The sequence below is a fragment of the Plasmodium reichenowi genome, chromosome 7 (assembly GCF_001601855.1).
Source record: "Plasmodium reichenowi strain SY57 chromosome 7, whole genome shotgun sequence".
Lineage (NCBI taxonomy): Eukaryota > Apicomplexa > Aconoidasida > Haemosporida > Plasmodiidae > Plasmodium > Plasmodium reichenowi.
The window spans coordinates 746,649-760,781 of NC_033652.1; the positions used below are offsets into that span (position 1 = coordinate 746,649).

The 14,133-nt window shown below is 18.7% G+C and overlaps 5 protein-coding genes across 5 annotated transcripts in view; 3 read left to right on the forward strand and 2 right to left on the reverse strand.

Moving 5' to 3' along the window:
- Positions 1-221, reverse strand: part of PRSY57_0719100 (hypothetical protein) — a gene marked incomplete at both ends in the record, with an annotated part of 526 nt that extends 305 nt beyond the window's left edge. Inside the window, one exon of the mRNA XM_012906845.1 lies at positions 103-221. Within this exon, the coding sequence (XP_012762299.1) occupies positions 103-221 (119 nt within the window). The remainder of the gene's footprint in view (positions 1-102) is intronic.
- A 1,570-nt stretch (positions 222-1,791) lies between these two features.
- On the forward strand, positions 1,792-2,529 carry PRSY57_0719200 (hypothetical protein; the record flags this gene model as incomplete). The annotated part of the gene is made up of 1 exon (XM_012906846.2): positions 1,792-2,529. The coding sequence occupies one exon, from the start codon at positions 1,792-1,794 to the stop codon at positions 2,527-2,529; it is 738 nt and encodes a 245-aa protein (XP_012762300.2).
- A 1,538-nt stretch (positions 2,530-4,067) lies between these two features.
- On the forward strand, positions 4,068-5,279 carry PRSY57_0719300 (PelOta protein-like protein; the record flags this gene model as incomplete). The annotated part of the gene is made up of 1 exon (XM_012906847.2): positions 4,068-5,279. The coding sequence occupies one exon, from the start codon at positions 4,068-4,070 to the stop codon at positions 5,277-5,279; it is 1,212 nt and encodes a 403-aa protein (XP_012762301.2).
- A 1,182-nt stretch (positions 5,280-6,461) lies between these two features.
- Positions 6,462-8,849, forward strand: PRSY57_0719400 (rhoptry-associated leucine zipper-like protein 1, putative; the record flags this gene model as incomplete). Its single annotated transcript, XM_012906848.2, has 1 exon — positions 6,462-8,849. One exon carries the CDS (start codon positions 6,462-6,464, stop codon positions 8,847-8,849), a length of 2,388 nt encoding a protein of 795 aa, XP_012762302.2.
- A 936-nt stretch (positions 8,850-9,785) lies between these two features.
- PRSY57_0719500 (ubiquitin carboxyl-terminal hydrolase, putative) lies at positions 9,786-13,397 on the reverse strand (the record flags this gene model as incomplete). The annotated part of the gene is made up of 1 exon (XM_012906849.2): positions 9,786-13,397. The coding sequence occupies one exon, from the start codon at positions 13,395-13,397 to the stop codon at positions 9,786-9,788; it is 3,612 nt and encodes a 1,203-aa protein (XP_012762303.2).
- Positions 13,398-14,133: the final 736 nt, after the last annotated feature.

The following is a 14,133-nucleotide window of genomic DNA, read 5'->3' on the forward strand; positions in this document are numbered from 1 at the left end:
ATAAAACAAAATGGCTAGTTACATAAATATATGTACATATATATATATATATATATATTTTATTTATATATCTCAAATAAGGATTTCTTTAAAAATTTTTACTTAATCATATTCCATCTTGATATTTTTCCATCCCTTGCAAAAAAAATGCAAAACACGATACAAGACACAAACCAAATAATTAAATATATAAAAGTTCCATTAGATATATTCTCATCCATTTCTAAGAAAAAAAAAAAAAAAAAAAAGATACAAACATATACAATATATATATATATATATATATTTTATTGTTTAGGTTCACTATGCTATCATCTACTATATTTCTATATTTATAACTTCTAATTCATATACAAAAAGTACAAACAAAAAATAAAAACAATAACATAATATGTAGGAAGTGTAAGAATTATATGTTTATATATGTTATTACTTATTTTTATACACTGACAAAAATATATAAAATTAAAAGAAAATAAATTCACTGTCAACTTTCAAAGCAACTTATTAATATCAATAGAATGAATACAAAATTATTCTCTTTGCCTTATAATGTTAAAGAAAACATATTTCTACCTCTTTCTCAATACCCAAAAAAAAAGAAAAAAAAAAAAAAAAAAAACAATTGATATTATTTATACAAGTATTTCTTTTCTTTTTTATTAAGGACAAAATATGTACACAAAAATATATAACAACAAAAGATGACAAAATATATATTATACTTTTATATTTGTATATAAATACAAGTTTTTAAATATATTATTATATATATTATTGTATATATATATATATATATATATATATATATGTTATTTTTATATTTTTTCAAATGTCACAATGGATTATTTGATTCACATATATATTTTTTTCTATCTTACAATATAATAATAATATTTAATTCTTAACTTTTATTTTATTTTATTTTATTTTTTTATTTGATTGTACAATTTTCTTTCAAAATTCGATTTCTCCATTTATTCAAATGAAAAAAATGTCAAATATAAAATTGTAAGTAATAATATAAAATAAATAAAAAAAAATTGAATATAATAAAAATGAAACATTTATAAATATATACATATATATGTAATTATATAATATAAGAAGTAATAATTATATAAACATAAAATAAACGTTAATATACAATAATAAAAAGATATAAAATTATATTATTATATATATATAATATTATAAATATATATATATATATATATATATATATTAATTATATATATAATATATATATATATTTTTTTTTTTTTTTTGAAAAAAAGATCTTCAATTTTTTTTATTTTTTTAAAAATTTTTTTTACGTATATTAAAAAAAAACTCCACCCACCAAAAAAAAAAAATAAAAAAAAAAAAAAAAAAAAAAAAAAATTAAAACCTATATATTATATATATGGTAACATTTCTCTAAGTTTTCACATCAAATATTTATAATATTATCGTGTATTATAAATAACTATTTGATTTGTAATTTTTTTTTTTTTTTTTTTTTTTGTTCTTTTTTTGTTGTTAAAAATATTTTACTAATGAAAAAATGATAAGAATCTTATTTATATTAAAAAACATTTGAACATGCAATTGTATATGTAGAGTGCTCAGAAGAAAAATAATATAAAAAAAGTAAGGAAATTGAAGAAAAACAAAAAAGAACATATATATCAAAACATAGTGTTATAATGTAATTCGAATGTATTTATAATTTATAATTGAATATATTATTTAAATCAGAAATAAGGTTTTTAGTTGTCTCTGTATTGTGTTTAATTATAATTTGTAAAAATGAAAGAAAGATATGACGATGGAGATAAGGAAATTATAAAAGAAAGTAGATTAAAAATAAATAAAAAACATCACCATCGTGAGCATAAGCATGAAAAAAAAAAGGAAAAGGAAAGAAAAAAGTACAGTAATAAATATGATAAGTATGATAAGTATGATAAATATGATAAATATGATAAGTATGATAAGTATGATAAGTATGATAAGTATGATAAATATAATAAGTATGATAAAAATGATAACTGTAAAAAATTCTATAAATATGACAAGTATAATTATCTTGATGATTCTTCCAAAAAAAAGGTCTTGCACAACGATGAAAAAAAAAATGGGCATGGAAGAAAAAGAGATAAGGAAAAAAAATATCGAGATAATTCAAGTTCCATAGAAAAAAATGATAATATAAAAACGAAACCAGAATTTTCGTATAATGCATTTGATTACTTTAATAAACACATTTCGGAAAATAAAATATCATCAAATTATATTAATGAAGAGAAATTAAAATATGAAAAACAAGTATTTCAAAAAGCATATGGCTTGTCTTTAGACGATGATATATGTTATGATAATTTTCTATTTGAAAAAGGTGAAGAAAATAATAAAAACGTAAAAAAAAATACAACGAAATGTAACGAACAAAATAATAATAAATATTATGAATGTTATAGCTGTAAAACACAAAATTTATTTGCAAATGTCCAGTGTTACAAATGTAAAAAATTGAGAAAACTGTAGAGCTATTTCTTATTTAAGCATTCTACATATATATATATATATATATATTTATATATAATATTTCTTCATAAAATATATAATTCATCACCATGTTTAAATTGACAAAATGGTTAATTTTTTTATTTTCATATAATTAATTATAAAAATATAAATGAAGGAAAAAAAAAAAAAAAAAAAAAAATCATTAACAAAGTTATAATTTATATTATATGGGTGGTTATAATTCACCTGAACAAATTAGCTAAAAAAATTAAAAAAAAAAAAAAAAAAAAAAAAAAAACAGCTAGCTCATATATATTATATAATAGTTTGGATACATCACATAATATTAAACATTAACAATAGTTTTTATATCTACAGTTCATTGAAAATATATATATATATATATATATGTATATATGTATATTAGGAAGTTATAATTAATAATTTTTTTAATTATAAATTGTTTTCTTTTAATTTGTATGGAAGGTGTCTGTTTGTCTTTCTTCTTTTTTTTTCTTTTATTATTAATCCTTCTGGTAATATATTAAATTTTTTTATAGTAATGTGAAATATAAGTTGTCATATTAAAAATTAAGGCTCATGTATAATTATAATGCATATCACATTATTTTGTTATGCTGTTAATTTAATTAGAATTATTTGTATTATGTATTTTAGGGAAAATATATAACATTTATATGTTTGTTATAAAATTGTAAGATTTATATATACTTCTTTATATAATAATAATGGAAAAAAAAAAAAAAAAAAATGTTTAAAAATAAGATATAATTATATATTTTTAACATATATGCTTTATATTAGATAAGGGGAAATTTCTTATATTTTTATTATTCCTAAATTAAGGAGAATATTTAAACAGATAAACAATTTAATAATCATAATATATATACATATTATTTCCATTATTTTCAAGAAATTAAAAATAAAATATTTCATAAAAAAAAAAAAGGAAAAAAAAAAAAAAATATAGTATTTCTGGTATTAAGAATCAAATAATATTTATTCAATAGTTAATATTCCTTTGGGGATATTTTCAAGTGAAGTATATATATATATATAATAAATTATTATATATATGTACGTAAATGTATTTCGTTCTTATTTTATTTATTTATTTATATATTTATTTTTTTTTTTTTACCTTCTGCCCTATATATCAAAGTAATGATTTATAAGGATACATAAAAAATTATTAAAATAAAAAAATATATATTTTAAAAATTATTACTAGAGAAAATAATTAATAAATATAATATATATATATATATATATATATATATATGTATGTATTAATTTATTTATTTCTTATGTATCACGATTGTGAAATATAATTTGAAAAAATAAAATATATATATAATGGGTAAAAAATATAGGATGATATTTAAAAATAAAAAATGAAATAACGACCTAAATATATTACTTTATTATTATTTTTTGTTTGTTTGTTTGTATACCATACAATATATATGTATATATATATATATATATATATATATATATATATATATATAATATTTGTGATTTAGAAAAAGATGAAGTTGTTATACAGAAAGCGTGATAACGATAAGATGATTATCGGTTTAATTACAGAAGAGGATGATGATTTGTGGGGAGTGTATAATTTGCTAAGTTTAAATGATGAAATAGAATCTTATACTTCAAGAAAGGTTCAAAAAGATATTGGTAATAATTCATATGTAACTGAAATAAGAAAGTTGATGTTAACATTGTGTATTACTAAAATTGATTTTGATTGTGCGAATAATAGTTTAAGAGTATCAGGGAAAAATGTCAAAGCAAATGAATATGTTAAGATAGGTCAGTATCATACATTTGATATAGGTCTTAATGATAAGATAAAAATTATGAAAAAGAACTGGGATCACATATATAGAGAAAAATTAGAAGAATGTACTAATATAAAGAATAATTGTGAAATTGCTATTTTATTAATTGATTGTGGTCATGCTAATATGTATTTACTTACACAACAATTATATAAAACAGTTTTTAGTATTAATAAGATAATACATAAGAAAAAAGAAAAAAATAATTCATCGTCATATAAAAAATCATTAGAGAATTTTTTTAATATTGTATTAAAAAATTTATATTCAAGTATTAATTTTGAGAAAATAAAATGTATTGTTTTAGGAGGTCCTGGTTTTTTTAAAAATGATTTTTTTACTTATCTTTATGAAAAATCAGATATGAAGAATGATAAGAATATTCTCACAATAAAAAATAAATTTTTAATTGTAAAAACGTCTAATATTTTTAAAAATTCTTTAAATGAAATATTAAATGATGATAATATGAAAAAACAAATTTTAAACTTGAAAGTTGTATCACATGTGGATATTTTAAATAAATTTTATAAAATTTTTGAAAAAAATGAAGACAAAATTTGTTATGGTCCTGATGAAGTCAAATATGCATCGAAAATAAATGCTATAGATTCTTTATTAATAACGGATAAAACTTTTAGAAGTTGTGATGTTAAAACTAGAAAGGAATATGTTCAGGTAGTACAACATGTAAAAAATACAGGAGGGCAAGTTTATATTTTTTCAGATAACCATACATCAGGTGAACAATTAAATTCCTTAACAGGTATTGCAGCTATATTGAAGTTTCCTATTTTTTATGATATTAATCAGGCACATGAAAAGGGACAATCTACAAAAGAAGATTATATTAAAAGGGAAGATACACAAAATGGTGAGCATATGAGAAATATATGAATGAGAAATGTATGAATGAGAAATATATGAGTGAGAAATGTATGAATGAGAAATATATGAATGAGAAATGTATGAATGAGAAATGTATGAATGAGAAATACATAATAATACATTATGTGCATATTACTTTTTCACATAAAAATTATCAGATTAGTAATAATAATGTTTTGAAAAAGAAAGAAGATAATTAGAGCTCAGACAATTTTATATAGGCATAACAAAGTGGTTATATTATAAATATATAATAATTATTGTTAATAATATGTGTAATTTGTTTATTATTATTATTTTATAACATATATATATAATATATATGTTTAATCTTATATTATATTTATTAAAACAAAAAATACATGGTTATTATTTTATCATTTTATCATTTTATCAATTTTTTATTTTTATTTTTATTTTATTTTTTATTTTATTTTATTTTATTTTCTTTGTTTTTGTATTTTTAAAAATATAATAAATACGTATATATATTTGTTTATGTATTTATTATTTTATAATTTTTTTTGTATATATAATTTCGTGATAAAATATTAACCCCTCTTTCCACGTCTTACTTATTGTTTAATATTTTTCAGTCGACCTTTTTATTTTTATATTTTTAATATATTGTTTAATTTTTTCAAATAATCCTAATTTTTTTTTTTTTTTCTAAACTTATAAGAACAAAATAAGTGTGTGCACGTGTAACCACAAATCCAGTGCACAACAGTGCTTATGTTATATTGAGCATTCTATTAAAAAATAAAAATAATAATAAGTAAAATAAATAAATAAAATTATGTTATATATATATATATATATATATATATATATTATGTATATATTGCATATATTATCCTTAATGTTTATATAGAAAATTTTTATTATTAGGAAGAAAGAAAGAAAGAAAAAAAAAAAAAAAAAAAAAAAAAATTCATGTCAACCATTTAGATTTATTCAGGTGAATTTTCTATTTTCCAATATATTGTAAAGTATGCATTAATATTAATATATAAATGTTATAAGAACACTATAATATATATATATATATATATATATATATATGTAGGTTCTATTATATATAAATAAATATATGTATATATATATTTGTGTACACATTTAGGAAATAAAAAAAATTCACTTGAAACTTTCAGTGTCTATTTTTATGCTTTATAATATAGGAATATAAAGATGAATTTTTTTTTTTTTTTTATTATAGTTTACTGTTTCACTAGTTCATTTTACTTGATAAAATCATCTTCCAATGACAAAAATAAAATAAATAAAAACAATATGCCACTTCAGCGTGGCGCATCAAACTTAAAAGATATAAATATACATAATGTTGAAAAAAAGGCGAATATAGAAAGTGTAAATAATAATAAAAATAATACAACATGTTCTAAAAATTTAAATGCGAACAAAGTTCCTAATGTGGCACAAATAGGGGTAAATAAAAAAGGGGAAATAAAAAATGAGGAAATTGAAAATGAAGAGAATGAAAAGGAAGAAATTGAAAATGAAGAGAATGAAAATGAAGAGAATGAAAAGGAAGAAATTGAAAATGAAGAGAATGAAAAGGAAGACATTGAAAATGAAGAGTATGAAAAGGAAGAAGATGAAAAGGAAGAAGATGAAAAGGAAGAAGATGAAAAGGAAGAGAATCAACAAAATGAAGATAATAAAAATAATAAAAATAAAAAAAATTTGGAACAATATGATCAACAAATGAATGTGAACGTTGAATTAAGTGCAGAAAAAAAAAATAAAGAATTACCAGAAGAAAAAAAAGAATTCCAAAAAAATAGTGAAAAAAATATAAACAAAGAAGTAATAAAAGATAGGAATAAAGATAATACTTTTAATTTTCCTAAAAATATAAACACTTCATTCAACAAAAATAAAAACATGTACAACAACAACAACAACAACAATAATAATAATAATAATAATAAAACATTTATTGAGAAGAAAGAAGAAGATATAGACATGAAGAAACCACACTGTTCAAATAACAACAAAATATGTAAATACAACAATATGAATAATCATATGTCAACAAATAAAAATAACAATCAAATATTTCAAGAAAGCAAACAAAATGTAAATAAGCCTATATATAATTTAAAACGTTTGGGAAATAATACTTTTAAAAATGACGAAATATATAATGAAAATGATTATAAAAATAATCATGATGATGATAAAAAAAAATATAAAGATGATTCTAATGAAGAAAATATATATGAAGAAAGAAACCAAAAAATATTGCTTATACATTTGTTAAAAAATATTAAAGAATTATTAAACAGACAAAGACAAAACTTTAATAATTTCTTATCGTTCTTAAGTGAAAATTATCAAAGTTATGAAAAATTTTACAAATCACAAAAATATCAAAATGGTAAAAATTATATAGACAAGTTGGATCAGCAAGGGAAACTTAAAAATGTCTCTGTAGTAACTCATTCTTTTCTAGACATGAGTAAAGCACCGAATGATAAGAAGGATAAAAATGGGGTTTTTGTAAAATTGATGAATGATCAGAATGATGATGGAGATGGTACAAAAGATGGAGATGATACAAAAGATGGAGATGGTACAAAAGATGGAGATGATACAAAAGATGGAGATGGTACAAAAGATGGAGATGGTACAAAAGATGGAGATGATACAAAAGATGGAGATGACAACAAAAATGGAGATGACAACAAAAATGGAGATGACAACAAAAATGGAGATGACAACAAAAATGGAGATGATGACAATGGAAAAAAATCACACGATATATCAGACATTAAAAAGATTATAGAGACCATACTCCAATCTGATGATTTAACTGATGAACAAAAAAAATACTTAGAGATCATTAAAAAAATTTTAGATTTAGAAGAAGATGTATTAAATAAAGAAAAGGAACAATTACAATTAAACAAAAACATTATTGAAGTATTGATGGGTAAATCAGATGAATTAAGAAATATAGCTGTCAATTTAAAAAATGGAAATGGTGATAATGAAAGTTCTCAACGTGTAGATTTAGCCCAAAATATTGTATCAAATTTATTAAATTTTTCAGTTCAATTAAAAAATACTGGTAATATAGTTTATAATAATATACAAGGACAAGGAGAATTACTACAATCTATTGAAAAAAATATCGACAAAGCTGAAAATGATCTTAAAAAAAGTGCATCTGTTAATACTACTTTTACACCTAAAAATGTACCAAATGTAGAACAACAAAATGATCAAGAAACACAAACCGATGATGACATAAACGATTCTGATATAGATCAAAATAATACCAATGATAAAAAGAATTGTTATATGTATAAAAAAAAGAATTGTCATATGTATAAAAAAAATAATTGTAAGAAATATTTCCTAAATTCACATTATAATAATTATCTATGTAAAAAACAAAAAAAATATAATAAAAATGATATGGGAAACAAACAAAAAGATAACAAAAAGTTTAAATTAAACGAATCCATGAAAAATCATTTCTATAACATTTTTGTTAAAGAAACGGTTATGTTGAAAAAATTATACAAAGTCTTATTTGAGCTTTTTTAAAATAAAAAAAAAAAAATAAAAAAATAAATAATTAAATAAATAAAAAAAAAAAAAAAATAAATAAATAAATAAAAAAAAAATAAAAATAATAAATAAATAAATAAATGAATAAATAAAATAATAAATGAATAAATAAATTTCTTTTTATTAAAAAGGATTATTTTTATTTATATTTTTTTAAATAAATATTTTGTTTTCACGTGGAGAAAGGGTTCCCATAAAAATATAAACATATGGCATACATAACATATGTATGTGTATATATATGTATATATATTTGTGCAGCTTTTAATTTTTAATTAAAAAAATATAGAAAATTTATAGAGGGAACAAAAAAATATAAGCTATTATGAAAACATATTTCTTTGTTTTTTTAATGCATAAATATATATACAACTTTTATTTAATATATGTAATCATTTATTATCACATTTTTAAAGATTTTTCAAAAACATACATATATATATATATATATATAAACGACATAACAAATGGTGTATATAATATTTTTTTTTTTTTTTTTTTTTTGATTTAATATTTTGTTTAATTTTTGTATAATTTTTGTATAATTTTTGTATAATTTTTGTATAATTTTTGTTTAATTTTTGTATAATTTTTGTTTAATTTTTGTTTAATTTTTGTTTTTTATAATTTTAAAAACGTTAAATTAAAGAAAAAAAATTGTTACTATAAGAATGGTATACCATAAAAAGGCACATGGTATTTTACGTATGACATGGAAAAGTGATGAAATGGTTAAGAATTATTTATAAAAGAAATAAAAGCATCACGTTATAGAAACATATATATATATATATATATATATATATATATATATATATATATATATATATTTATTTATTTATTTATTTATTGATTTATTTGTTTAATTAGTTTTATAATTTTATAATTTTATAATTTAAAAATTTTTGTGTGTTACAAATTTGTTAATAAGGCATCCACTTGCTCTTGCAACTGTTTTATGGTTTGATCCAGATTGTGTATTTTTTTTATGTCTTTATCCATTTTTTCTTTATTTTTATTTGATGAATTATTAAAATTATTATTTTTTTTGTGTAGAATAATATTATTATTTATATTTCTATAAAATTTAATTTTTTCTTGTAATGAATTTTTTAAATTATTATTTTTTTTTATAGAACTAGCTAAATGTGTACATAATAAATTTATTTTATTATTTTGGATTTGTAATTCCATAATTTTATCTGTAACATTTTTCATAATATTTTTTGGATGTTCAAGTTTATTTAAATAAATATATTGAAGCTCTATTAAAATATTATTATATATATTAGATTCATGCGATAATTGTGAATATAATATATATAACAATTCATTTTTTAAATTGTCATTTATATATATATCATTAGTAAATATATCATATATTTTATAGTATATCTTTTTATTATAATCACATAATGGATATTCTCGATCTAAAATTGAAAAATCATCAATATAATTATTATCATAATATAAAAGATGGAAATTTTTTTTTTCTTTTTTTTTCTTTTCATTTGTATATATATTATGATAAGAAGAATGATTATTATGATAATTATTAGGAATCATTTTATTTTTACTTTTATTTTTATTACCACTAGGAATATTATTAATTTTATTTTTATTAAACTCATCATATGAATTTTCAGAATGCAGTGTAGTAATATCTTCTAAATTCCTATGTACTCTTTCTTCTATGTAAGTATCTAGTATATAATTCCATATCTTCTTTGTTTTCATATTTATACAATAATAATGGTTAAACAAAGAACTATGCATCTGTGCATGTCGTTTATGATACCGTCCACACCCAACATTAGAACATATCAAACATAACCATATATCATCAACATTATTACAATTCTTACATTTTAATTTATTAAACATATTATTTAAGGATAACACTTTTAATATGACATCTTCTCTTTTGTTTAGGAATATCTTGTAGGAATGTTTAATTACACATTTGTTTTTATGGTCCGAATGGTTAATTGGGATTAAGGAACAATCATTATGTAATTTATCACCACATTGGTTTGTTTTATCACACCGATTTGTTTTATCATTATTATAATATTTTCCATTTTTTTCATTTTGTCCAACTAACATATTATCCTTTGAAAGAAAAATCAAATTTTCAAGATAACCAACAAATTGTTGTTGATTTAAATTTTTGGTTTTTAAAATATCACAAAAGTCACTATTGAACAATTTTGAAGAAATATCATAAAAAAATATCAGGGTACATACATTACATGACAAATTAATATATTCATAATAATTATTATTTCTTTTTTTATTAATACATATTTTTTCATTTCTTGTTAAGAGAAGAAATATATCATTATCTAATAATTCCATACATAATAGACACGTCGAAATGCATATCTTGGTATCTATAATAATACTTTTTATAAATTTTTTATATTTATTAATATTAAAAAGTTGTGAAGAATAAATATGGTCCTTCATATTTCTCTTTCTGTTACTTGTGTTTAGGTATTTAGAGGGCATCTCTTTCTTTGCACAAGGTATACCGACATTATCACGCATGTTATCAGATATATCATCAGATATATCATCAGATGTATCATCAGATACATCATCAGATGTATCATCATATAAATCATCAGATATATCATCAGATATATCATCATATAAATCATCAGATATATCATCATATGTATCAGAAGGCATACCAGCAGACACATTTTTGTTCAATATGTACCCTCTAGTAGATTCATTAGTACCCACATTTCCCATATTCTCTTTATAATTTAATATATAATATATCAAATTTACGAATGCACAATATATATACCAGTTATAAAAATTTTTTACATTCTTCTGTGATACATTCCTACACATAAAGGAACTTAAATTTCTACAATGGAATTTTTTATAAAACATATCAGCATATATTTGTGTCTTGAAAAATATAAGGATCGAATAGGTATGAATTTTTTTTTTTTTTTTTAAGTTTTTTTTTATATAATGATACATTTTGTTATATGAGGACAAGAGTTTATCTGTATGAAGAATATTATAATAATTTAAAGAATTTTTTTTATGGCAACAATTATAATCATTACCATTTATATTATTATTAATATTACTAATAATATTATTATTGTTGATATCATTATTTACATTTAATAAATCCAGAATATTTTGATTATCCATATATCTATCTTTCAAATTATCCTTTACACGTATATTTAATGATTTATTTTCTTCTTGTCTTAATGAAACATTTTTAATATAATCTTCATATAAATACGATCCAGAACTAATAGAACTATCATCCATATGATCATAGGAATTTAAATGATCATCATAAATATTATCATGTGTATACACATTTTCCCTATAATATTTTTGTTCTTTTTTTTCTATATGAGTAAATTTATTATAATTCTTATTATTTAATTTACATAATTCTTTATTATGTATATATGTGTTACTTTCATCATATAAAGTATTTACTTTTTGTTTACCTTTGCTTTGAGGTTTGCTATTATCATTATATAAATTCGTTTGTGTGCCCCCATGTATATTTTGAGTCTTTTTTTTTTTGATATTTCCCTTGATATATTTTTTATTTATCTTATCTATACAACAACTATAAGTACAACAATTATTATAATAATAATTATTATTATTATTATTGTTATTGTTATTATTATGGTTATTATTATGGTTATTATTATGGTTATTATTATGGTTGTTTTTATTATTATTATTATTATTATTATTATTGTTATTATTATTATTATTATTATTATTATTATTATTGTTTTTATTATTATTATTATTGTTATGGTTGTTTTTATTATTATTATTATTATTGTTATGGTTGTTTTTATTATTATTGAATTTTTTTTTTCTGTTTTTCTTGAGAAAGTTTAAATAACCGTTTAACTTAAATATTTTGATGTGAACAATAAAATTCATAAAACCTTGTATTAATAAAAAGAACTCATAAAATGTGTAATACGTTGGTAAGGACAGTATAAATAATATATGAGAACGATGTAACGGGAGATTAATACCAACAGAAATATCATCTGTATTATTAGATGATGACAAAACATTATTTTCATCAAGTGCATGTTTTTCTTTTGTATATAAATTTTGTGTATTTTTATTTTTTTGTTTGTCATCTTTACATTTTAATTCTTTTTTTTCTTTTTCTTCTTCTTCATATTCATCAATTAAATATAAATCACAATTTTTTGTATCCTTAATATATAATTGTATTAAATTACAAGTATAAAATTGTATAATATCTTTTCTAAGATAAAAATTATAATTATATTCATTAATATATTCTTTATAATCCTTATTTTCATTATCAATTAATTTATGAATACATTTTGGAACATCTAAATCCATACATTTTTTAATATTTTGTTCAACTGATTTTTCAAGCTTGTTTCCATTTTGATCATAAATATTTTCAAAAACGTTCAGCGACCGTTTTACTTTTTGTAGACTTTCGTCGCTATACACAATTAAATGAAACATTTTAAAAAGAAAAAAATAACATACACATATAAATATATATATATATATATATATATATAATATTTTTTATGGGAATGTCAAACTTTTACATTTAATTATTGTCACACGTATAGAAAAAAAAAATAAAATAAAATAAAATAAATAAAAAAAAAAAAAATAATAAAAATTAAAAAATAATAAAAATTAAAAAATAATAAATTATTAATTTGAATGAAAAGGAATAATTGTTTGTGTAATAATCACGCTTAAAGAATGTGATTATTGTATTTTAAATATAAACATATAAATATATATATATATATATATATTCACATAACATATATATAATGTGCATATATATATACACATATTATATATTTACATATGTAGACCTTTAATTTTTAATTTATTCCTTTTTTTTTCTTTTTTGTTTTTTTTCTTTTTTTTTTTTTCTTTTTTTTTTTTGAAAAATCAGGAATCTGTTGTTATCCTTATAATATTTTTTAAAATTCATTTCTTTCATTTCTTTTTAAATTACATTTTATGATATATAAATAAGAAAATAGACCTAACTTCTTTTCCCATCATAATATAAACGTTATAAATAAAAATGTAATCATATAATTTTTTTTATTTGCTTTTTAAATTCATTAAATATATTTATCTGTTATTTATATATCTTCTTTTCTTTTTTTTTTTTTAATTTAAAAAAGAATAAATTCAATCTCTATCTATGTTGCCTTAAATAAGAACAAAA